The sequence below is a fragment of the Apis cerana genome, linkage group LG12 (genome assembly GCF_029169275.1).
Source record: "Apis cerana isolate GH-2021 linkage group LG12, AcerK_1.0, whole genome shotgun sequence".
Classification (NCBI taxonomy): domain Eukaryota; kingdom Metazoa; phylum Arthropoda; class Insecta; order Hymenoptera; family Apidae; genus Apis; species Apis cerana.
The window spans coordinates 5046848-5070658 of NC_083863.1; the positions used below are offsets into that span (position 1 = coordinate 5046848).

The 23811-nt window shown below is 24.6% G+C and overlaps 3 protein-coding genes, 1 long non-coding RNA gene and 1 other non-coding gene across 9 annotated transcripts; 2 read left to right on the forward strand and 3 right to left on the reverse strand.

Annotated features, from left to right (window-relative positions):
* Nucleotides 1–261: 261 nt before the first annotated feature.
* LOC107995556 (large ribosomal subunit protein eL24) lies at nucleotides 262–14505 on the reverse strand. 4 transcript variants are annotated; one of them, XM_062082693.1, is made up of 6 exons: nucleotides 14387–14505; nucleotides 12858–13056; nucleotides 1304–1379; nucleotides 1066–1151; nucleotides 816–977; nucleotides 262–441 (listed from the first exon to the last, which is right to left on the reverse strand). In XM_062082693.1, exons 3-6 carry the CDS (start codon nucleotides 1322–1324, stop codon nucleotides 306–308), a joined length of 405 nt encoding a protein of 134 aa, XP_061938677.1. In that variant the 5' UTR covers nucleotides 1325–1379; nucleotides 12858–13056; nucleotides 14387–14505; the 3' UTR covers nucleotides 262–305. The 4 variants fall into 4 exon arrangements, 3 of the variants coding, with proteins under 3 accessions (XP_061938677.1, XP_061938676.1, XP_061938678.1); XM_062082692.1 differs by lacking the exons at nucleotides 12858–13056; nucleotides 14387–14505 and adding exons at nucleotides 1503–1598; nucleotides 1905–1982; XR_003697096.2 differs by lacking the exons at nucleotides 12858–13056; nucleotides 14387–14505 and adding exons at nucleotides 552–620; nucleotides 1503–1598 and having other exon boundaries at nucleotides 265–441.
* Nucleotides 540–668, reverse strand: LOC114577231 (small nucleolar RNA SNORA79). Its single transcript, XR_003697107.1, has one exon. It is a non-coding gene; the product is annotated as a small nucleolar RNA SNORA79 (small nucleolar RNA).
* Nucleotides 1967–6579, forward strand: LOC107995486 (ATP-dependent RNA helicase DDX54). The gene is made up of 11 exons (XM_062082690.1): nucleotides 1967–2161; nucleotides 2359–2735; nucleotides 2824–3139; nucleotides 3230–3440; nucleotides 4324–4550; nucleotides 4625–4816; nucleotides 4939–5074; nucleotides 5161–5350; nucleotides 5418–5556; nucleotides 5642–5792; nucleotides 5882–6579. Exons 1-11 carry the CDS (start codon nucleotides 1967–1969, stop codon nucleotides 6064–6066), a joined length of 2319 nt encoding a protein of 772 aa, XP_061938674.1. The 3' UTR covers nucleotides 6067–6579.
* A 691-nt stretch (nucleotides 14506–15196) lies between the features above and the next one.
* LOC107995535 (phosphatidylinositol 4-kinase beta) lies at nucleotides 15197–23750 on the forward strand. 2 transcript variants are annotated; one of them, XM_062082696.1, is made up of 13 exons: nucleotides 15197–15582; nucleotides 15804–15870; nucleotides 17451–17694; nucleotides 18164–19086; nucleotides 19271–19388; nucleotides 19469–19603; nucleotides 19702–19865; nucleotides 20025–20155; nucleotides 20229–20459; nucleotides 20567–20881; nucleotides 20961–21337; nucleotides 21419–21891; nucleotides 21974–23750. In XM_062082696.1, exons 3-13 carry the CDS (start codon nucleotides 17513–17515, stop codon nucleotides 22159–22161), a joined length of 3237 nt encoding a protein of 1078 aa, XP_061938680.1. In that variant the 5' UTR covers nucleotides 15197–15582; nucleotides 15804–15870; nucleotides 17451–17512; the 3' UTR covers nucleotides 22162–23750. The 2 variants fall into 2 exon arrangements, with proteins under 2 accessions (XP_061938680.1, XP_016908601.1); XM_017053112.3 differs by having other exon boundaries at nucleotides 15197–15870.
* Nucleotides 15876–16546, reverse strand: LOC133667032 (uncharacterized). The gene is made up of 2 exons (XR_009832125.1): nucleotides 16449–16546; nucleotides 15876–16235 (listed from the first exon to the last, which is right to left on the reverse strand). It is a non-coding gene; the product is annotated as an uncharacterized LOC133667032 (long non-coding RNA).
* Nucleotides 23751–23811: the final 61 nt, after the last annotated feature.

Below are 23811 nucleotides of genomic sequence, written 5' to 3' on the forward strand. Positions count from 1 at the left end.
AAATCAAAATAAATTTATATCATTACAATATTTTCGTTTTCGTTATTTAAGTTTTTAATTTATGCAAGTTATTTTTTGACCTTCGAATTATAAAAATAATAAAAAAGTTTCAAGAATCAAAATTTTTTAAATTGCAAAAAATTTTGTTAAGTTTTGAATAGCTTTTGTTTTTGAGTATTTTTAAAATAAAAATTAAAATATCTTAGTATTTAGTATTTTAATTGATGAAAATATTGTTTGGAAATTGAAATAAAAAATAAATTATTTAAATATAAAGTATCTTTTTATTTATACAATGCTAAAATTTAACGTTTTCCTCCAACACGTGGAGCTGATTTTTGTGTTATTTTTGCAGCTTTATGTTTTGGAATAGCCTTTGTTTTAGGAGGTACAACTGCTTTCTTTGTTGCTTTTGCAGCTTTCTTTTGTTCCTTTGCAGCTCTAAAATAGAATTTATTTAACATATATATATTTTAATAAATATAATAATATAAAATATATACATATTATAATTATATAATAATATTTATATGTATAAGATTTGTATGAACCCGCAAAAGCCAGACAGTGTAATGAATATAACAATTCTGGGTGAAGCAATTCATTTATTTTAAGACATTCTGAAATCAAACATGAAATGAAATATCATATCTAAGGAACAGATGTCTATAAATTTTTAATTTTTAAATTTTTTTTATTAATCTATGTATTAATCTATTTAATTTTATCTATGTAATTAATCTTTGTGATTAAATTGAATGATATAATTGTGATATAAATTGAGATAAAAGTTTAAGTTTTGGAACCATACTTACTTAATCGCTTGTTCTCTCTGTGCTTTACGAATTTCTGGTTTCATATTACGTTTTGCTAAAATATCTGTAAGAGATGCACCTACAATAGCACGTTGGAATTTTTGAGTACGTCTTGTTCTTTTTTTTGCTTGTTCTTCTTCTTGTCCTTTTTTATGTTTTCGTCTATAACATTAAAATATACTTTATAAAATGAGGCTAGTTTTTATTATTGAAAAAAGTTAAAAATTTAAAAAATTAGAAATAAATATACCTATATAATACAGTCCACGTGACTTTTCTTGGATTACGCCTCATTAAATGTGCAGATTCACATTTTGAATTCAAGAAAGTGAATGTCTAAAAAAATATAAAGGTTATAGATATCAAATAAATGTAAGAAAATAAAAATTAATAAATAGCAGTAAATACTAATAATGAGAATTTAAGAAAAAATAAGAAAAATATTAATAATAAGAATGTAAGAAAAAATAATTAATTATTAAACATACTTTTCCATCCACTTTTACCATGGTTTTACCATGACCGGGATATATTTTATATCCACTGTATGCACAAAGTCCGATCCTGAAAAGATTAATGCCATATTTATTATAAATATTTAAATAGTATATTCTTGCAATATATTGAAATAATTTTTTATGATTGCATTTAATTTAATAGATATACTTCTGAAAAACTTCCACTTACTTCATGTTGAATTATCAAGAAAAGACAGATTCCACAAAAATGGCTGACTTCACCATATATACAATATGGTGGAATATATATTAAATAGTACCAATTCTTTAAAATTAAATTTTATATTTAATGATATTAAATATATTAGTGAATGAGTTAAATGCATTTAATATAAATATTTTAAATAGAAATATCTATAAATTTTTATAATACAGATAGTTTGAAATTAAAGATATTGGCTATAAATTTCTTTTAATACATATAACAAAAAAGACAATTATTTTTTTATAATAATTATAAGATGAATTTTTATTTAACAAATATACAATAGAAAAATTTTTTATAATAATTATTAAATTGAAAATATTTACAATTTAAAGTTATTATAGTTATAAAAAATCACGTGCTTACTTATATATTTTTAAGGTTAATATTTATATGTGTATTATCAAAGCAAATTCTAAATCTCAAAAATGAAAGATACAAATATTGTGGGATTTGCTGATCCAAAAGAAATAAGTGATAATGAAGAAGAAAATGAAATTAATAATATTAAGAAGAAAATATGTAAAAAATCAGGAGGATTTCAATCTATGGCTCTTAGTTTTCCTATATTAAAAGGAATATTGAAGCGTGGATATAAAATACCAACACCTATACAAAGAAAGGTAAACTGATTTTAATCAAAATAAATGAATAATATTTATAATTATTATAACTTAATTATAAATGAATAATATTATTTATAATTGGCATAATAATTTAATAGATTATTTTTTATTTTATTATTATAATTTATTATAATATGTTTGTATGATTACTATTGTATGATTATTATGATATAAAATATGTAATGTTTTTATAGACAATTCCTTTAGCTTTAGAAGGCCGTGATATAGTAGCCATGGCTAGAACAGGTAGTGGAAAGACTGCTTGTTTTTTAATTCCTTTATTTGAAAAATTAAAAACAAGACAAGCAAAAGCTGGTGCAAGAGCTTTAATTTTATCACCTACTAGAGAACTAGCATTACAGACATTGAAGTTCATAAAAGAATTAGGCAGATTTACAGGATTAAAAGCAACTATAATTTTGGGTGGTGATAATATGGAAAATCAATTTAGTGCAATTCATGGAAATCCTGATATATTAATAGCAACACCAGGAAGATTTTTACATATATGCATAGAAATGGATTTACAATTAAATAATATAGAGTATATAGTTTTTGATGAAGCTGATAGGTGAATATTTATATATATGTATATATATGTATGTTTCTTTAAATTATAATTTTTTTTATTAAATCAATTTATAAATTATATTATACAGATTATTTGAAATGGGTTTTGGTGAACAAATTAATGAAATTATAAATAGATTACCAGAATCAAGACAAACATTATTATTTTCTGCAACATTACCTAAACTTTTAGTAGATTTTGCAAAGATTGGTTTAAATGATCCTGTTTTGTTACGTTTAGATGTAGAAAATAAAATACCAGAACAATTAACACTTTCATTTATAATATGTCGACCAGAACAAAAATTGGCAATATTGTTATGTTTATTAAAAAATGTTATTAAAAATAATACTCAAACAGTAATATTTGCTGCAACAATGCATCATGTTGAATATATTCATCAGGTTTGAAATTGATATTTACAATTAATATTAATTATTGCAATTTATTATTAATATATTATTTTATATATAATAATCATATTTCATTAATAGATATTAGAAAAAGCAGGAATTTCTAATACATATATTTATTCAAATTTGGATGCATCAGCTCGAAAAATAAATGCAGCTAAATTTCAAACTAATAAAGTCTATGTTTTAATAGTAACAGATGTTGCAGCACGAGGTTTAGATATTCCACATTTAGATAATGTAATTAATTTTAATTTTCCTGCAAAGTCAAAACTTTTTGTACATAGAGTAGGTAAGTAAATGTTTTAAATTAGATAATTAATTTATAGGCTAAAACATATAATTAAATATTTCAATTATTTTGTAAGTAATAATTTTAGTGAAAAATGTTTGAGATATAAATTGATTAGTTTCAAGCAAAACATAATTTGGTATAAAAAATAATTTTTTATAACTGGATGCAACTGAAAGACATGAAAATGAAGATTATAAATGATTATAAATTTTTAAATAAAATTATATATTTTTTAATACATTAATTAATATTATTACTTTATTAAAAAATCATTGAATTTATAATAAAAAATTAATAGTTAAAAAGATATTTTAATTTGAATTGTAAAACTTATTATAATATGTAAAAAAAGCACGAAAAGAAGAATTTATATATTTCTTATTTTTTTTTTATAAAAAATTTTGTAAAAATCAATTAATTAGAATCAATAGAAAAATCAATTTAATTAGAATATTAATTTTTAACGGTTTAAGTAAAAAATTTTTATTTTTAATGGTTTCTTTTATATTCTTTTATGAGTTAAAACTTTTTTTTAATATATAATGTTTTAATATAATGTTTTCAATATCAATTAGAATAGATGATAGAATAAAAAATATATATTTCTGTTTAGAAAAATAAACTTAATCTTCATATATTCTCTATATAATTATAAAAAAATATTTATATTAAATTATATGAAATTATATTTTTCATTCATTTTTACTAAATTATTATTTATAGAGTAATGAACTGGCTCCATATATTTTTTATATATCTTTTCTGATAATATAATTAATATATATAATAATAATAATATTATTATTATATAATAATATATATAATAATAATTATATATTATAATATAATAAAATATGTATCTTTTATTCATATTATGTAGGTCGTTGTGCACGAGCAGGTCGTACTGGTACTGCATACAGTATTGTTAGTCCAGACGAATATGCTTATTTACTAGATTTACATCTTTTTCTTGGACGTTCATTACACATTGTACCACCTTCTGGATCCATACAAAATACAGATGGTATTATTGGTAAAATGCCACAAGCAATGATAGAAGAAGAACTTGCAGAATTAATAAATTGGCACAATTGTTCCACAGATCTTGTATGTATTTTAATATAATTATTTAAAAAAATATTAATGATTTTATATTTTTATTTTGTTAAATTTATATATAGAAAAATATGGAAAAAGTTTGTAGCAATGCATATAAACAATATATTCGATCACGACCTGCAGCATCATCAGAAAGTATTAAAAGAGTAAAGGACTTACATATAAATGAAGCAGGAGTTATACCAGAATATTCTGATGTTTCTTCAACTACTATGAATTTATTATCAAAAATAGTAAATTACAGACCACAAGGAGTATGTATGTTATAAAATTTGTCAATTACAATTATAGTTATATATTAGTTATATAATATTTAATTTTTAAATATAAATATAAATATAATATAATATAATATAATATAATATAAATATCCCAGACAATATTTGAAATTGGAGCAAAGACATCTTCTATTGATTATCAAGTTATGAAAAAAAAACGTACATTACACAAAGAAAATATTATAAATTTTCGCAGAAAAGTAGATGAATTAAAAATTAAAAAAAAATCGGAAGGTAAACAAATTTTAATAAATGAATTATTTAATACAAATTTCATTAATAAAGATTTGTAATCTAATAATTGAAAGTACATATTATAGATTTATCAAGAACAGTGGATCTTCCATCAAGTACAAATGATGAAATCAACACAGCATTTAATACAATTGTGCTTCCAAAAAAAAGAAATCTCGATGATTTGTATAAATGTAAAAAAAAAAAACGATCAGTAATACGAGATGAAGAATTTTTCATTCCATATTACGCTCCCGATAAACATACAGAAGAAGGGTAAATTTTTAATAATAAAATAAATATTTTTATTGCATATACATTATATTTAATTATATTCTTACAGTTTAGCAGTTAATTCTTTTAATACGGAAGCAGAAAAAGTGCAAATGGATTTAACTGCTGATAATGAAGAATCTCAACGATTACAAACACAAATTAAAAAATGGGATCGTAAAAAAAAGAAAATAATTACTATTAACAATGTACGTAATTTGAAATTATTAATAAATTTATAGAAAAAAAAATAAAAAATAAAAATAAAATACTTGAAAGAAAGATTCTTTTCAGGAACAAAATATTCGTAAAATACGAACAGAGTCTGGAGTTTGGATACCTGCTAGTTATAAATCAAATCGTTATTCAATTTGGAAAGAAAAAAGCAAAGTTGATGTTACAAATGATGATAACAGTGAAGAAGAATCTTCACAAATACAGAAATGTATGTATAGATGTCATTTAAATTATTTAGTAGTATATATTAGCATATGCATGATATATATATAAATATAAATTTTCTATATATTTTAGTGAAAACAATGGCTAATACACATTGGGCGCGACACAATCAAAAAATAAAAGAAAAAATTAAAAGAAATAATGAATTGAAGCGGCCAGAACAAATTTTAAAAGCTCGTAAATTGCTTGATCAAAGACGTAAAAGAAATGGTCGAAAAAATAAAAGAAGTCAGAGAAATAATGGAAAGAAACATTAGAAACAACTTATCATATTTATATATATGTTTCAAATATGTTTCAAAAATTGAGAATATGTTTTGCAATATAAAAAATAAATATTTCATCGTGTATATCTCTTTTATTTTTCTTTTTTTTTTATATAATTTTAAAAAATAATATTTATAAAAATAATATTTGCTTTTTAACAAGATTTTGAAGGGAAAAAAAGATTAGGTTATTCAAAATTAAAAATAATATTGTAATAACTTTTCATCGCGAAATAATTATGAAGTATTATATAATTTGAGATTTCTATTGCATCATTGTCAATTTTCTTGCGTAATTGTCGGTTTCTTCGTTGGAAGCTTATTATTTGGAATTGGAGGTAGTTTTCTGCGAAATGATGGAAGCCTCAGAAAATTATACAGACTAAGAAGAACGTTGTTTTATGGAAAAAATAAATCTTATAATATATATATATATAAAATTATCTTATTTTATATTAAATAACTTATAAAAACTTTGAAATACAATTATTTTTGAAATGAAAATTTTCTTATTCATATAATTATTTAAATTGTTGTGCTGTTTAATTTCTTAATTTTGTTATAAGATCAAATAAAATAAATTAAATAAAATTTTGATAATAACAATTAATTATTTTATATCTTAAAAATAAAATAACAATTTTATTATATTATAAATGCATTAATTTAATCATAGATGTAATATGATATATATAAATTCGATAATTGATGTTTTTGCATTGTTTTACAAATATTGTAATATGATATGATATATTTAATACATATAATATGAATTAAATATATAATTTTGTTTTATAAACGATGAAAAGTATATTCTATCTTTAAATTTATTTATTATTTGTTTTACATAATAAATTGATATTATTTTTTGCGACTAGTAATATTAAATGAAGTTAAAATAAAATATATAATATTATAACAAACATTATAATATTGTATGAGTTATTGTTCATGAGTTAGATTCAAGAGATGATAACTAGTTTGATAGTTTTAATGGGAAATTATAATAATAATAATAATATGAATATAAAATATTAATATCAGAACATTATAAATCATAGGATAAGGTCATAAATCATTTGCACAATCATTTTAAAAATTTATTCTAAATGTTTATTAATTTACTTTAAATTGGTTCTTTAAATTTCTTTTACATAATTTTAATTGAAGTGAAAAAATATATAATAGAGTAAAATAATGATATCAATTAAATGACAGAAAATATAAAAAATGTAATAAAAAAATATTAAAAATGTATAAGTTTCAATAAAATCCTATGATTCTTATTTAATAATCGAATAAAAATCTTTAAAAATTTAATTTTTTAAAGAATTCAGCATTGAGAAATATTTCTTTTATTTGTTGATTATCAAAATATTAAAATTTTTCATCCAAAATTAATAAATTTTTATAGGAATGAATTTATTAGTTGTTTCTCAATTGAGAATTCATGCCAAGATGATCACAGCGGTTGTTTGATCACAATTTCGATGACACCAATTGTGAAAATAAGTCTATTCGTAACCAGATGGTCACGTCTACAATCTACCGTTTACTCATACTGTTACTGACTGTTTCTTATCTACGTCATATGATTAAAAATAAAAGTTACTACTCAACTGATCTAATTACTCAATTCGTAATATATACTTATCCAGCTAGTAATTTTGTGGAAATAGTCATGTCATATTTGACATTACGTATATTGTTACAAAAAATAATTTTGCAATGCAATTTGTATTCTTTGTCTAATAATGTTCAACTATGTTCAAAGGTCTTCAGATATTACACTAAATAGATAATAAATACATTTCATATGTCTTAACTTATTTTTTCGATAATTTCGATGATTTATTGTTATATTGTCAGAATTTAACATTAGACATGTTAGAATATTTTAATATTGATAAGTAATGAAACTCATTTGCTTATAGAAAGCATATTCAGGAAATAAATATAAATATTCTATAATGGAAAAATATATTCTTTTTATATGTTATTTTTATGCACAATGCATGTCCAAAAAATCAATCGTCGATGTAGAATTATAATAATATTTTAAAAGTTATTTGTAAACAACTCTTATTTGTAAACAACTCTCACTTATAATATAATATATTTACTGCATAATATTTCTAATTTTAATTATTTTAAACTTCTATGATGTGATTGTACAAAAAAAACTATTGCATGCTATATAAATGTTCGAATTTCAATTAAGCAATGAATTCCATTTATTTGAATCATATAATTCATGAAGTCATGTACAAATAATGATGTTACCTTGTTGTTTATCGTAAATGACGATAAAAAATGATAGACAATTATTTAGCTTATCAAGCAATTCGTTGCAGTAAATTACTTAATATTGTCATTTTTTTTCTCAAACGATCATTTTCAGAATTTTGCAAATTTTTTTAAAAATATTTATGTAATGTACACATTTTTCTCAATATTATTTTGACTATTTCTAATACCGAAAATTAACGTATAATTGATCAATTATTTTTTATAACAAATGAAAATTCAACGAAATCGTGGAAAATTATTGTTGCATTTCGATATAATAAAAATATTACTTATGAGCGTTGCTTCAACTTGCTCCCACTTTCGTACGAGAATAGATAAAAAATTACTTCTTATATTGATTTTATATTTGATTATGAGATAAACAATGAAATTTCTGAAATACGGAAAATGTATATTATAATAAAATATATAATATATAATATATATATAATAAATAATATTTTACTGTGTGATTATATGTTATTCATAATTAAATATATACATATGTATATACGGATTTTAAATGTTATATATTTCTTGTGTGTATCCTCAGAATAACCTTGTGATATAGATTGTATTTCATGATTATATATTCCGCAAATATTTTTTTCATTTCAATAACGATACATTCTGAATCTTTGTCAATTCTTAATTTTCTATATTCTAGTTTAATAAAATTCTAGAATAAAAATTTTCCTAAAACATAAAATATAAAAAAAAAATTAAATATAAGCATGTTATACGTTAATAAAATTTTAATACGAAATAAAATCAATTATTTTACAGATATTTTTACTCGTATACATACATATAAGAGTAAATGGAATGTCAGTCAAACAATTGACAATATGATATGGTCATGAGTACGACCGTATGCTATGCATACGTGTCATCTATAGGCTGCCACTCATGGTGTCCGCATCTTATTTGATTATGACTAACCGTACACGGTACTCTGAAACTACGTTAGCGTTCTATGAATGAACGTACGTGCATTGTATTATTGGTCGAGGCACGTATTTAGATATATAAAAAGCCAAAAAGAGACAACGAGATGTAACATATTGAAAGAAACAAACGAAACGGCAACTGAAAAAACATACTACCGGTTATTATTTGATTATACAAATCAATATATTTATGAATATAATTCAAATACGAATTATTTTTAGTTTTTTTGTTCTTTCTTCTTCCTAAAAAAAAAAAAAAAAAAAATAATGAGAAATAAAAAATAAATAAATAAAAAAAAATCTGATCTGAATGAGACTGAATTCATTGAACAGTTGATTAAATGAATTGTCTTAAAATATTCTGCTGTTAACAATCATCAAATTATTGTAAAATAAAATAATTAAAAATGCGAAGATATAATTATATGAGTTTCTAAATGTTCATTGTGTTGATAGACAATTTTATATTCAAACAAAGATTATTAATGATTGAATATGGAAAATTACATAGTTGCATAATGATATCTATAAAAGTCGATATTTTGATATAAATTATAAATATTTGATGGCAGATAATTAAATTTTTTAAATATTTTTTTATAAATTTTTTGTGATAATAAAAATTATGATATATAAAATTATTAGTAATAATTATTAATAATAATTATAGAAATTTTTTTAATAATTATTTATTTTATAAAATATTTCAGAAAAAATATATATATATAATAATACATATAATTTCAAATAAATTGTTATTGTGACGTACATTTAAGTACTTTAAAATTTTGAAATATCATGATTTTTTTTTATCAGATTTATTCTTAAATTACATTGAGTACTTTTGTCAATAATTAGATAAATTTATCTCAGTAATATAACAAAAGTCTTAATTATTAAATTTAAATTTAACAATGATCAAAAATTGAATTAATTTTGTTTTGATTTTAATTTATAACAATTATTAGTGCATTTATTATAGTTTGAAAAAACAGTTGCAAATATGAACTCAATACTTAATTTTATAAGAAACGATGTCTGTGGGAATGAATTGGAAATTTGATATTAACATATATAGTGTAACTTTACGCTCATTATTCTGTTTATATACATTCATTACAAAGAAATACATATATCGATATATAATTTAAAATTTAATAGAAAAATCATATGAAAAATTTATTGTAATTTTCAGTTTCATTTATTAAAATTGTATATCAAATAATATTTGTATTAGAAAATAAAATATATAAATGTAGATCTAAAAATAATCTTTATATATGAAATTTTATTTGATTTCCCATAATATATTAGAAAATACTGAATCCAATGTTATAAAATAGTATGAAATAATTTATTGAATAAGAGCGAAGTTTAAGATATCTTTTTTTTGCATGATTACTTGAATATATAATAACCTGAGAAGTGTATATAGTATAATATTGAATTTGAATTTATGTGAATTAAATAATAAATCTTTTTTTAAAATATATTTCGTTAAATAAATAATTATCGCTATCCAGAATTTATTCGTTTTTTAAAAATACTGATATTTTTTTAATAAATTATTTAATATATTAAAAATTTAATATCTTAAGTAAAGTATATGATAAAATATTCTTTATATATTCCTTTATTTTTGAAATAAAATTTGATAAAAATTATATCTATTAAAACTTTAAATGAAAGATAAATAAATAACAATTATAATTTAAAATTGTACAAGAAAAATTTCATCTCAATTGTGTTTGTGTAAAATATAATACTTTAATCTTATCATGTGTCTATAGTCGAGTCTTTTATTGCGTTAGCAAACAGAGTATTCGAGTACACTTTGAAGGCCGTCCTTAGCTAACGTCGCTCATTTCATTCATTTTTTTTTTCTATGCTTACTACTATATTTCATTTATTCGTTCAATGTCTTCATAGTATCTTTTGTATTTTCATCACGACTTCAATTTGTATCTTGTTCTACAATACTGCTAGTGAGAAACTTTAATATTTTTAGTAGTACATATATTAAATATATAAACATATAAAAAAATAAATATATATCAAATATATAAAAACAAATATTTTTTTTCTCAATTTCAATTCATAATTTATGCTTCATTATTTTTATAGATAACTGACTTTACTTTATAATTTTTAAGCATGTTTTTCATTGAAAACTAGATTCAATTCTTCTATTTGCCTATTAATCTCTTAAAAATACGTGGCACCAAGTTCGACCTTCTCCCCCAAATGCTTTTAGCAGAACAGAACATCTGCACCTATGTGTAGCCAACCCTCCAACCGAAAATAGAAACTATTATGATGAAGCATCTGTACTGAAAGTAGAACAAGGAGAAAAAATCTTAGAGAAATATGGAATCGAGCATATGTCGTTTATCAACACAAAACAATTTCAATAAATTATTCATAATATCCAGAAAAGTGTATAAAAGATAATATTCGACTTTTTAGAATTTTGAGCAAGTTATTTATAGTTATAATTACTCATAAGAAAATAATTATTTGTATGCAAAATATCTCGAATCAGTGATATATTTGCGAACAGGAAGGATGATACATTTGCAAGTCACTCATATATAGATTCTATAGTTAATCGTAACATATAGAAATAATGCTTATGATAAGAACTAAGAAGAAAACGTGCGTCAAAATTTGCGCTATATATAAGTATGAAAAATACTGGTATAATCGATATATAATCAACGCTAATAGAAAATAGAAAAAAGATGAAGCACTTATAATTTGCAGATAAAAAAAAAATAAAGAAATTATTGGATTTCCTGAAAATATTGCTATTTTGTATAAACAAGTTAAGAAAAAATCTGATATCTGATATGCAAAACATTATGTAATACAATATCTAAATATGCATACATATAAAATTTATAAGATGAAAATGTTTTTTAAAACGTTTCGAAATTCGTTCAAATAGTTCGATAAAAGTCTTTGGAATAAGAAAATTTCTGAATCTAATTGGTACTGTAGTAGAAGGTCAAGGTTTCGGTGACATGACGCGATATACAAGTTCAGCGAGCCATCGCGACATATGATTCTTTTCATTTCTTACGTTATAGTTGGAATTCAGTTCTCCAGATAACTGAATGTTTGTGAAACATTCGGAAATGTTTATATATAGATTGATCGTTTTCATGAATCGTAACTTCATTATTTATATTTCCGAACTTCTTTAATAAAAATGTAATAAAAATTAAAATCATTATTATTTGAAATTCAATATTTCATTAATAAAAGTTATTAGAAATAATTTCAAATTTAAACATAAAAAATTAAGAATGTAATATTGTTATTAAGATTTTAATAAAATCTTTAATCAAAAGATTGTAAATCTTTTTATATTTTATAACTTTGTTTATACATGTATATAATATTTTTTATTTTTGAAAAAAATTTATATATATATATGCATAAAAATTTGCGCGATAAATGTAATGATAACATGCGAACCTGAGATTATGAGCACCGCTGTTGAAAGGTGATTGTATATCATCATTGGGTGTGGGTACGTACCGTATGCCGTATGGTCACTATACGTTATACGCTGGGCGGATGAATGTCGTCGACATCGTGAGATGCTAGAGTAAGAGAACTTCTCTGTTGGTCTCTGTTTTGTAATATGGACAGAGTTACCATCTGAATATCCTATTCCCAAGAGTTTCCAACATACAAGCACAAACACAGCAGTGGAATTTGATCAAGAACGTTTCATCTAATCAAAGAAATTAATTAAAACAAAAAATTGAATGATTTCTTAAAATCATAATTATCAAAATTGGCTAATTTTTTTTACATATTTTTTAAAATTTTCTTAATTAATAATATATTGTATAAGTCAAAAATTAACATGGCGAATGTAAAGAATATACTAAAATGCAAAACATAGTAGTTAGCGCGGCTATTTTGTTTACATTAGGAGATCGCACAAAACGTCCTTTCGTGTTACTTAACGATTATTCCGCTTCTAGTGACTAATTCTTCAGGGAAGATCTACAAGTGCAAATGTACTGAGCTTCAGTAGCACGCTTAACTATTTTCTTGTTTATTTGATTGACTGTTTTATGGAATAGACATTCGTCATTGTTTTAAATAGATTTTAGATTTTGTAATTAAGATTCAAATTGTGAATGATAATAATGCGAAAAAATTAAAGAAATATTTATAAAAATAATTGCATGATAAAATTTTCTTGTAATATTTATATACTCAATACCAACATCTTACACAAGATTATTGTCAATACTAACAATAATTAATAATTTTTGTTTTTTGTAGAATATTCTTCCTTTTTGAACATGTAAGAATCATGAATTTCCTTTTTGTTTTTGTAATAATTTCATATTTATTTTATATTTAAATATTACGTATTTAAAATACATATAAATAAACTTAGGAATTCATTTTTTTATATTAAAATAAACAAGAAAAATATCTATGTTACTATTTGTTGCTATGCAATATCTAATAAAAATAAATACAGTTTATTATTTAATTATAAATTATAAATAATAAATGATGGAAAATTGAATGAATATTTAATGAAAAGTGAAATTATTATACATATATGGAATAATTTGATGATTGTCAAACAATCGATGATAGGTTTATGTATTCTCTTCACTTTTATGTACGATTAGAAAGCGTATAAAATTACAGGAAGCATTAACTATTCACTTTTACTCTAAAGATTCGCAGATATTCGCTTCATTGCAAAGATTATTGTAAATATTATAAATATTTTACACTTGTAATAAAAAATTTATATCATTTATGAAGTTTACGATTGTACGAACAAGTTTATAATGTTCCAGAATTGAAAATTATATACATTTTTTGTTAAAAAAGTTTTCAAAAAAAAATTTACTATTTTATTTAAAAATATATACAAACAATATGAAATTATCAAATATTATTTACTTTGTTCATATGATATTATTTACGTTTAACACGAACATGTTTTATAAACAATAAAAATTAATAAACAAATAATAATTAAATAATTATTGCATATATATATATATATATATATTTAATTTTCATACCTTAGTTGCTCGTGTAAAATGAAAAGAACAATCTATCTAAGTAACTCAAGTAATTCAAACAAAAGATTTAATACTTGTTTACATTTATAGTACATAGATAGATCTCGAGCATAAATTCCTAATGATTCCAATGCCGGAAGCTGCACTTACGGTTGTACGACCTTTCCTATTCTAGCTGTCAAGTAACCATTGCCAACTTAAATCTAGTTGTTCATTAAATTCTATGTGAAATACAATTAATATTAATTTATTATGTATTAATAAAATTTATTTTGAATTAGGAAAATGGATAATTGTAACTGTTTTTGATAAAGATACAAAATAATTTTAAATGTTATTGCTATAAATACAATTTGCATTTGCCTATTATCTTAATTTCTCTTTTTATTAACAACACATCATATTATTATCATAACTACAAGTATGTGATGTAAATAGAAAGATACTGATATCATCAGTTTGACTGTATCAAAAATATACATACTTACCTAGTATATATTCATCATTATATACTTGCATATATATATGACACGTGCGTTCAAAGATGAATAGTTCCAGAACTTCAAAACTTTTTGATTACTTTAATTTATACTTATTCAAAACTTAAAACGATTATGATTTTAGTTTTTAAAATCGTAATTTGAAATATTTATAATTGATTCATATCTGAAAAAATTTTTATTTTATTTTCTATAATAACTTCTTACAAATTAATTTTTATCTAATAAAATTTTTGGAGAAATATTAATATTAATATTATAATATATTAAAATCATTAAATTCAGTTAATAATTTTAGATCAAATTAAATTTTCAATAGTTATAATCAAATTTTTTTATATTTCTTATTAAGTACATGGTTCTCTTGTAACATAAGACATTACTGTTTAATAATAAATAGCTGTTGGAACTTTGCGTTTCTTCCGTTGGCAATAGTGTGCAGAGTAGTATTCAGTGCGTCGTGCGAAAAGTAGTCGAGCTTGGCGAGGTCGCCTTTTGCGTTGGCACGGAGATTCGGTTCGTGCATGTTTTTAGTTACAATTTCGAATCGAAAAAACCGCGTACATTTTTATCTGTATGCTCGTTATAATTCGGTGGAATAAGAACGAAAGTGATGAAGTGTAATTCTGTGCTTGAACATATAGGGCGTAGCCAGGCATTGTGCAAAATCGGCTGAAAACGAATGACGACAAGGCGGTGCGTGACAGTCTGAATCTGCCATTGGAAAGGATATCTTGTTGTCTTTTTCGCACCTAGTGGTATTTTGTGTACTCGCGGGGTTCGCTGCATCATCATCATCCTTTCTCTCTCTCTCTCTCTCTCTCTCTCTCTCTCTCTCTCTCTTTTCTTCTATCTTTTTCTCTACTAGCTTCTTATACCGTATATTGTTCAATCGTACTCGTATACGTGCTATACAGACAAAATTGAAGACTTCCACGCATGGTGCAGGTTCAATTGCAACAGAATTCCGAATTTAAGTACAAAGTAAGTTATATTGACATTCTCTATTTATTTTTCGTTTTGATACTTTTAATATAAAGAAGATTTATTATTTTTGATTGATTGGATCGGATAGAAATAAAAATAAGGGAAAAATATAATATCTATGGGGTGTGGATTCATTGACTGTCAGTGAACAAACAATGTTTAGTTTCTATACTTCTGGCACACCCATCGCTGCGTTACTGCGTTGGCCAGCGTGTGAATATGAACCAAGCGGAAGGACGAGTCCCTGAGTAAAAGAGGGAGAGTAAAAAGCCGGCATACCGCAACTTAGACTTTGTTCCATTTTCCTCCTTATTGAATTATTTCTCTCCCAGGGATTTCACTCCGTTGCTCTGTCGATTAATCTTGCGGGAAAAAAACATGATTTTATATGATTTCAATAACGCAAAATTCTCGCATAGAAAATGATTTTTAAATTTATCCTCTTCATTTCTTTTTTTTATTAAAAAAATATTTTCGTTTCTTCAAAACCAGAAAAAAATATAATGAAAAATTGATAGAAATATATATATGAAAAAACCGTGTGTCGTGGAATAGAAAACAAAATTCTGACATACGCTTTGTTCCAACTGGTATTCGACTTTCTCGTACCTAGCACGAGTTTCACGCTCCTGTCACGGTGCCGCCTTGCGTGGTTAATCATTGTTGTGCATTTCTAAAAGATGATTCTTTTTTTTTTTAAGAAATTTCAAATTTATTTTTTTTTTTATTAAATCATCGGAAACGAAATGTTTATCATTCGAATTTCGCCATAAGATATAATTAGATTGTTTCGATAATTTATGATTTGAATATGATTTGAATAAATTTGATTTAAATTTTTAAATTTTGATTTATAACTGAAATAATAAATAAGTCACAATTTTTTAAATAAATATCAAGATAAATAAGTTTTATATATATATATATATATATATATATATATGTACTTGAATTATACATTTTTATGATTAAACTTTTTAACAAATAATTGAATATAGAATACAATCGTAAGATAATTATAAATTGGTACGATTGATATTTTATGCAAGCATTTAAGCTTATTTTATTTATTTTTTTCTTTATTATTTGTTTATTTTATATACATATTTTATATTTTATATTTTATTTATTTTATATATAATAAATTCTTTCATTATTATATATATGTATATAAGTATTTATGTATATGATATCTAATATATTATTCATTATTCATCCATTTAAAGCACTAAGATATGAATTTCTTTATCATAATTCGGATGATACTGATGGATATTCAATTTTAATACATTCAATTTTAAATTCGTCTTAATAATTGCGAGAAACATCTATACGAGAATGTTTTGCATATTAACATGATTTTAATTTATTATTAAATAATAATCATTAAATAATACAACTAAAAAATAATATATAATTTTTGATCATGATTTATTTGCAAAGTAAACAAAATTTATGCTTTATTTAAAATATTTTACTAATAAATTATAGTTTTAATATAATATTTACTAATATATATATTTTCTTTTCAACACAATCAGCTTGAACAATTAGATCGTATCGTTTTTTTGTCGTAGGTGGATGATCAACATGAGCAGCAGATGACTGTTAGCCGAGCTAATGCTCGTTCAATTTTAATATGAGTGAAGTAGTGGCTGTAACACCTAGTGGTGGATCAACACGCCAGGAAAGCGTGGTACACATCAAAAGACATAAATTAGCCAACTGTAATGTTCCTCTCGTACACGGACGGTCAAATCCACCGATTAACAGCCGTAATAGGCTGACTACGCATCAACGAAATCATAGTTTGGATTTTAGGTATGTAAATGAAGCTATCGTGTAAATGCTTCCGGAGAATATTTATAGTTAGTGATAACATGATTTTTTAGATTCTGGTTATCTGTAACGTAGTTCATTCTCGAATTATCTATAAAAATGTTCGAAATGTATATATATATATAGGAAAATAAAAAATAAAACAAATCTAAATTTCGAATTATTAATCTCTTAAAAAGAATAGAATTATGATATATAATATTAATTAGATAAATATTAATTAAAATAGAAATTATATGAATAAATAATTTATTTTAAAAAAATTTTTCACATTAATGTTAAATTTTGCATTTGAATTATTTTTATAACATTTTACATATTGTACTTTGTGTTATGATGTGACGAATGGAAAAGCAATTTATATCGCTATAAATTTTAATCGGTTTAAGTTATAAAATTAGATCGGCCGATAGTCATTCAAAATTTATTTCTTGGTATTGCGTATTTGCAGATCAATGGGTATTTTGTTACCGCCAGTCCCACAGGTAAGCGCGACCACGCTGACGCACCATCACAGAAATCGAAGTCTTGATTCCGCACTTCAACGTATTCCGGAAGTGGATGTGACACCAAGTCCAGAATGCGAGACGACACCTGCCCCGGTAACTAAAGTGGTCGTAGTACCGGCGTGCAAAGCGCGCAGCCGGGAACGCGAAGATCTTGCCAGTCTCGGATCCGACGACTCGGGTATACTTTGTGGTTCCGATAGCGGTTCTAGCGACGCAACAAACGCTGCCACTAGAGAATCGAGCGTTGATCATCTGCATAGCCGTGAAAGCCTCGACTCCTCGTTATCCCAACCAGGTGACATGGATAGCGTGGATACAGTGGATGGCGAAGAAACTAGTGCTTTGGATTCAGTGACGGTGTCGGTGCAAGTATCACCTGTGGAATTGGTGCACTTGAGTGAATCTTCGTCGAAAAAAGGTGGTGATAATAGTGAGCCACATAAACACGAAAACACAATCAGTGGTAATCACGATTCGCAAGAAACGTGTTCCAATAACGTCTGTACAATCAACGAATTCGAGAGCCATGAGTATACGCAGGACGAACAACGATGCACCGATGTGGGTGTGACAGTTGGCACGCGAGATTTCCAGAATTCCATGGAAGTCTTGCCAGTGAACGATAAACAGAGTGAATTGGCCGGCGCGGCTATGACTTTGTGTTGCGGGACTGCAGTGCAATCTGAAACTAATGAGGCAGCTGTAAAAAAGCAAACTGGTGTTGTTTGCAGAAGGCAAGAGACAGTACAACCAAAACCATCTGAAGGATGTTTGCTTAGATTGTTTGAAAGCCAGATTTTTGATATGTCTATGGCAATTTCTTATCTTTTTAATTCTAAAGAGCCTGGCGTTCAAAGCTATCTTGGTAAGCATTTATATTAATATCATTTTAAATATTATTTGCATTTATTAATCATTTTGAAGTATTAATATTAAGTTAGATTTGCTTTAAATAAATTTCTCTAAATGAATAAAATGTACATAATATTAAAAAATATTTTGAAAGTAGTTTCAAAAATGCATTATAAAATGCATGTAAAATTTTCTAGGAAACAAGATGTTTAGTTTCCCAGATAATGATGTGGACTTCTATTTACCACAACTAGTTGTGATGTATATACAACTTCATGATGTTACAGAAGTTCTTTATCCATATCTTGTTCATAGGTAAGTAAGAAAAATATAAAAATACTTAAACAAAATAAATTTTATAAATAATTAAAATACTATAATTATTTATTCATTAGGTGTAGGCAGTCAGCTGATTTTTCATTAAAATGTGCCTGGCTATTAGATGCATATAGTTCAGATGCTCATTTGCCATCAAAAAAAAAGTCTCATGGGACCAAATTAAAAAATCTTATTCTCTCAGATGAACTCAGGTAAAAAACATATATATATATATATATAACTTGGAGAAAAAACATTATGAATATATACTAAATTATTTTTATATTTCTTTTTTTTATGCAAATATTAGGCCAAAAGGAAATGAGAATAAAAAACGTGTAACTGGATTACAAACTCCCGCACCGTTATCATTAACTCCAATGCAAAACATTACATCTCCTAATAAAAAGACACACCAAAGATCTCAATCTGATGCCAGTGGATTATTTCAAACTCTACGTCGTAGCCATTCCGGTGAATTGTGCAAATTAATTTGTTATTTTATTATAAAATATATTATATATTATATATTATAAAATATATAATAAATATATAATAACTATAATAAGAATAGAAATTTATATATGTATTCACACAAATTGTAATTATCGTCTTATTACAATTTATTTTAAGGTACAATAAATAAAATAAGTCTTGGGGACCTGAGCTCTGGTCGAGCATTTGATAATGGTTGTACCTGTTTTTATTCCTGCCAAGGTGTGGTAAATGATTTACGAGGACAAAAAACCGACTGCTTTTGCAATGTAATTTAAAAATTTTATTTAAATATATAAATTTCATTATCTTATATTAATTCATACAATTTATACAATTTAGGCGCCACGTCTTGCTCCAGAACTTGAATTTATACAAGCATTAATATCAATTGGTAAATTACTTGGAACTATTCCAACAAAGGAAAGTAAAACTGTTCAATTAATAGCGGAACTTAATACTCTCAATTTGAATCTCCCTGCAAGAGTGTGGCTTCCTTTGCACAGTTCAATACCACATCATATCGTACGAGTGCCACCACAATATGCTGCTGTCCTTAATAGCAAGGATAAGGTAAAAATATTAAAAAATCTAATAATTTGTTAATAAAAATAATTTCTTTTTATGTAATAAATATGTATATTAATATATCTTAACACATTAATTCCGATGCAAAACAGGCACCATACATAATTTATGTTGAAGTGTTAGAAGTAGAAGATATTTATACGTCACCTGTACCGACAAAAATAGTGGGATGTTCATTGAGGCATACTAAATCTGAAGAAAATTTAACTGGAGGTGAACAATCTAATGTAATGGGTTCATCAAACATATCCGCTTCAGAAACGCAACAGAACATGCTGCCGATTAGACAAACTCCAATTAAAAATATTTCTCCATATTCGGTTAGAAATACAGAAGTCGCATTTAATTTTCCTGATGATGATCCTAGTGATTGTTGGAGTCAAGAGGATGATGAAATCACACAACAGGTATATGTTTATATAATGATTTCTTTTATTTCTTTTTTAGTTTTGAAAATATAAATTATTAATTTTTTTTTCCATGCAGTATTTACAATTACGTAAACCAAAAGATAGAGATACAATATCTCAATTAAGTCAAGAATCATCAGATAGTAAAGAACCAATATTTGTACCTGGTGATATAAAGAGACGGTTAAGTGAAATGGCTGCTGCACCTAGTGCAACGTTTAATCATGATCCAGAAGATCCATCAGCAGCTGTTCTTAAGGAACCATGGGAATTAAAACAACGTCGTATAAGATCATCCAGTCCATATGGTCATTTGGCATCTTGGAGACTTCTTGCTGTTATTGTAAAATGTGGTGATGATCTTCGACAAGAACTTCTTGCTTCACAGTTACTTTCAATGTTGCAAAAAATATGGCAAGATGAACATGTACCTCTCTGGGTGCGGCCATATAAGTATGAAACGTTTAATTATTATATATGTTTTAATATTTTATTATAAATATGATTTATTAAATATGAAATATTATTTTACAGAATTTTATGCTTATCGAATGATAGTGGGTTAATAGAGCCAATTTTAAATACTGTATCACTTCATCAAGTAAAAAAACAGTGCCAATTAACGCTTTATCAATATTTTGAAAGAGAATTTGGCCCATCTATGTCAGAAGCATTTATTATTGCACAAAGAAACTTTATTCAAAGTTGTGCGGCTTATTGTCTTGTCTGTTATCTTATTCAAGTTAAAGATCGTCATAACGGAAATATTTTACTTCATAGTGATGGTCACTTAATACACATAGATTTTGGTTTTATTCTTTCAACTTCACCAAGAAACTTAGGATTTGAGACTAGTCCTTTTAAATTAACTCCAGAATTTGTGGAGGTAATGGGTGGAAGTCAATCTAAACAATTTCAAGAATTCAAAACTTTAATTCTCCAAGGATTAATCGCAGCACGGAAACATATGGAAAAAATTGTCAATTTAGTGGAAATAATGTTATCAGGTAAAAATTTCTTAATTCGTATTATGAAAATTTTATATTAATTTTTAAAAATTTATTTAAAAATTGTTATTTACTGTTATAGGATCGCAACTTCCATGTTTCCGTAGTGGTGGAGCAGCGACAGTTCAAGGATTGAAAAATAGATTCCATCTTACATTAACAGAAGATCAATTACGTCGACATGTGGAAGATTTAGTTGAAGCTAGTATTCATTCATGGTCTACTAAATTATATGACCGGTATCAATATTTCGCAAATGGCACCCTTTAATAATAATATCAATTTCTATCTATATGGCGAAGATAATGATTTTTATAAGAAAGTGAAAAAACTTAAGTTGATAATATGGTACTTCTTCCAGAATTTCTAAACTTTATAGCATTCCGTATGCACAAATTATCTTTGAATCTGATTATTTGATCACATACAAGTATGATCGATACATAGGAAATGCTAAAAAATAGATTTATTCCAAGTAGTATAAGCTGATTTCAGTAGATTAATTTTATTTGTTCCTGAATTATTCCTTAGTTTCTTAAAATATTATAACAATTATCTTTCAAAACTTGTACAAATATCATATTTGTTAATAAGTAAGAATGATTTTTGAAAAATATTGTTTATAAAAATTTTATGCCTCTTATTTGTAAAAATGGTAATGAAACAGGGAATAATTTATGAAATTTTAATTGTTATATTAAGTAATATTAAATATATGTAATTGATTTTATTTTATATGCTAAAATGACTATGTATGCCTTATTGGCATTTACAAGTTAACTATCGTCGGTGCAGATTTTGTGACGTTGACTGAATGTTGGACTGCTAGATCGTTATAGCCTATAACAGCGTAATTTGTTAAAGGTGCCTTATTTGTAGAAAATGGCGGAACGATCAAATCTGAACACAGTGAAGTGACTACGTGTGTTGATCTACTGACAAAACTGATCTATTAAAAAAGGACAATCTATAATTTGTACATAAATACATTGCGTGAACTTCTGTCGAATTTCTTTCGTAATTAATTTTCGGCAATAAATAATCCCACCATAATGATGTGAAGAAATAATATGGTGTTTAAGATTCATATGAATCTTTGAATGAAAGAAGCGTGTACACGAGCCCAGATATTAGCAGAAGATGAATACTCAAAATATTTCCTACTTTATAGAATACTACTACTATAAATACATTTAATTGTAATGATACGATAAGGATAACTACATAGTGAAATTTAAGGATCACATTTGAAAGTTTTTACATGTTCTTATTACACACATACATTGATAGTGACAATGCGAAATACTTAGTTGTGTGAAGATAGTTATTTAATAGTATTTCTGCGTTACATATGTTCGTTTAAGTAAGTAAATTATAAAGTAAAGAAATATTGTACATACATAAAATAACAGATTTTATCACTTATCAGTTAAAATTAATTGAGAATGAATGTTTGAAGTAAAATCAAAGTCATAGCGAGCCAGCCCATGTATGAAACTTGGGCTCTCTGACTTCCAAGTGTCTTAACTCTCTTTTTTCTGTCATAACCGTCTCACGATAGGAAGGCGGATCAGAGATTAAGAATAATTGATATTGCATAATGCTCAATACATTTTGCATTTGAATATTGTTTGCGTAATATCATTGCGCTAATTTTTGTTAAGTATTTAGTTTTTGCTATTTCCTAAGCAATTATAAATGTTATCAAAAATTTTTCTTGATTTCATAGAATAAATAATAAATTCTATAGTTTTTATATAATTGAAAATATTGATATCTCTGATTTGCCTTATTTTTTCGCTATCAATTATGAGCTACTGATAATATCAATTATTAAATAAATATGAAATCTAATCAAATATATTGTTGATTGATATACCCAAACATATTTTAGATTAAGTAAAAAATTTTAAATATATA

What these genes read in the sequence shown, in the direction of transcription:
- LOC107995556 (XM_062082692.1), bottom strand. An exon ending in TGGTAAAAGTGGATGGAAAA is followed by an intron (nt 1,152 to 1,303) that starts GTATGTTTAATA and finishes ATATTTTTTTAG; the next exon opens with ACATTCACTTTCTTGAATTC. An exon ending in CAGAGAGAACAAGCGATTAA is followed by an intron (nt 442 to 815) that starts GTAAGTATGGTT and finishes ATTCTATTTTAG; the next exon opens with AGCTGCAAAGGAACAAAAGA.
- LOC107995486 (XM_062082690.1), top strand. Translation starts at nt 1,967, where the DNA reads ATGAAAGATACAAATATTGTGGGATTTGCTGATCCAAAAGAAATAAGT. An exon ending in ATGTTGAATATATTCATCAG is followed by an intron (nt 3,140 to 3,229) that starts GTTTGAAATTGA and finishes TTTCATTAATAG; the next exon opens with ATATTAGAAAAAGCAGGAAT. An exon ending in TAAATTACAGACCACAAGGA is followed by an intron (nt 4,817 to 4,938) that starts GTATGTATGTTA and finishes TAAATATCCCAG; the next exon opens with ACAATATTTGAAATTGGAGC.
- LOC107995535 (XM_017053112.3), top strand. Translation starts at nt 17,513, where the DNA reads ATGAGTGAAGTAGTGGCTGTAACACCTAGTGGTGGATCAACACGCCAG. An exon ending in AAACCGACTGCTTTTGCAAT is followed by an intron (nt 20,156 to 20,228) that starts GTAATTTAAAAA and finishes TATACAATTTAG; the next exon opens with GCGCCACGTCTTGCTCCAGA. An exon ending in CTCTGGGTGCGGCCATATAA is followed by an intron (nt 21,338 to 21,418) that starts GTATGAAACGTT and finishes ATTATTTTACAG; the next exon opens with AATTTTATGCTTATCGAATG.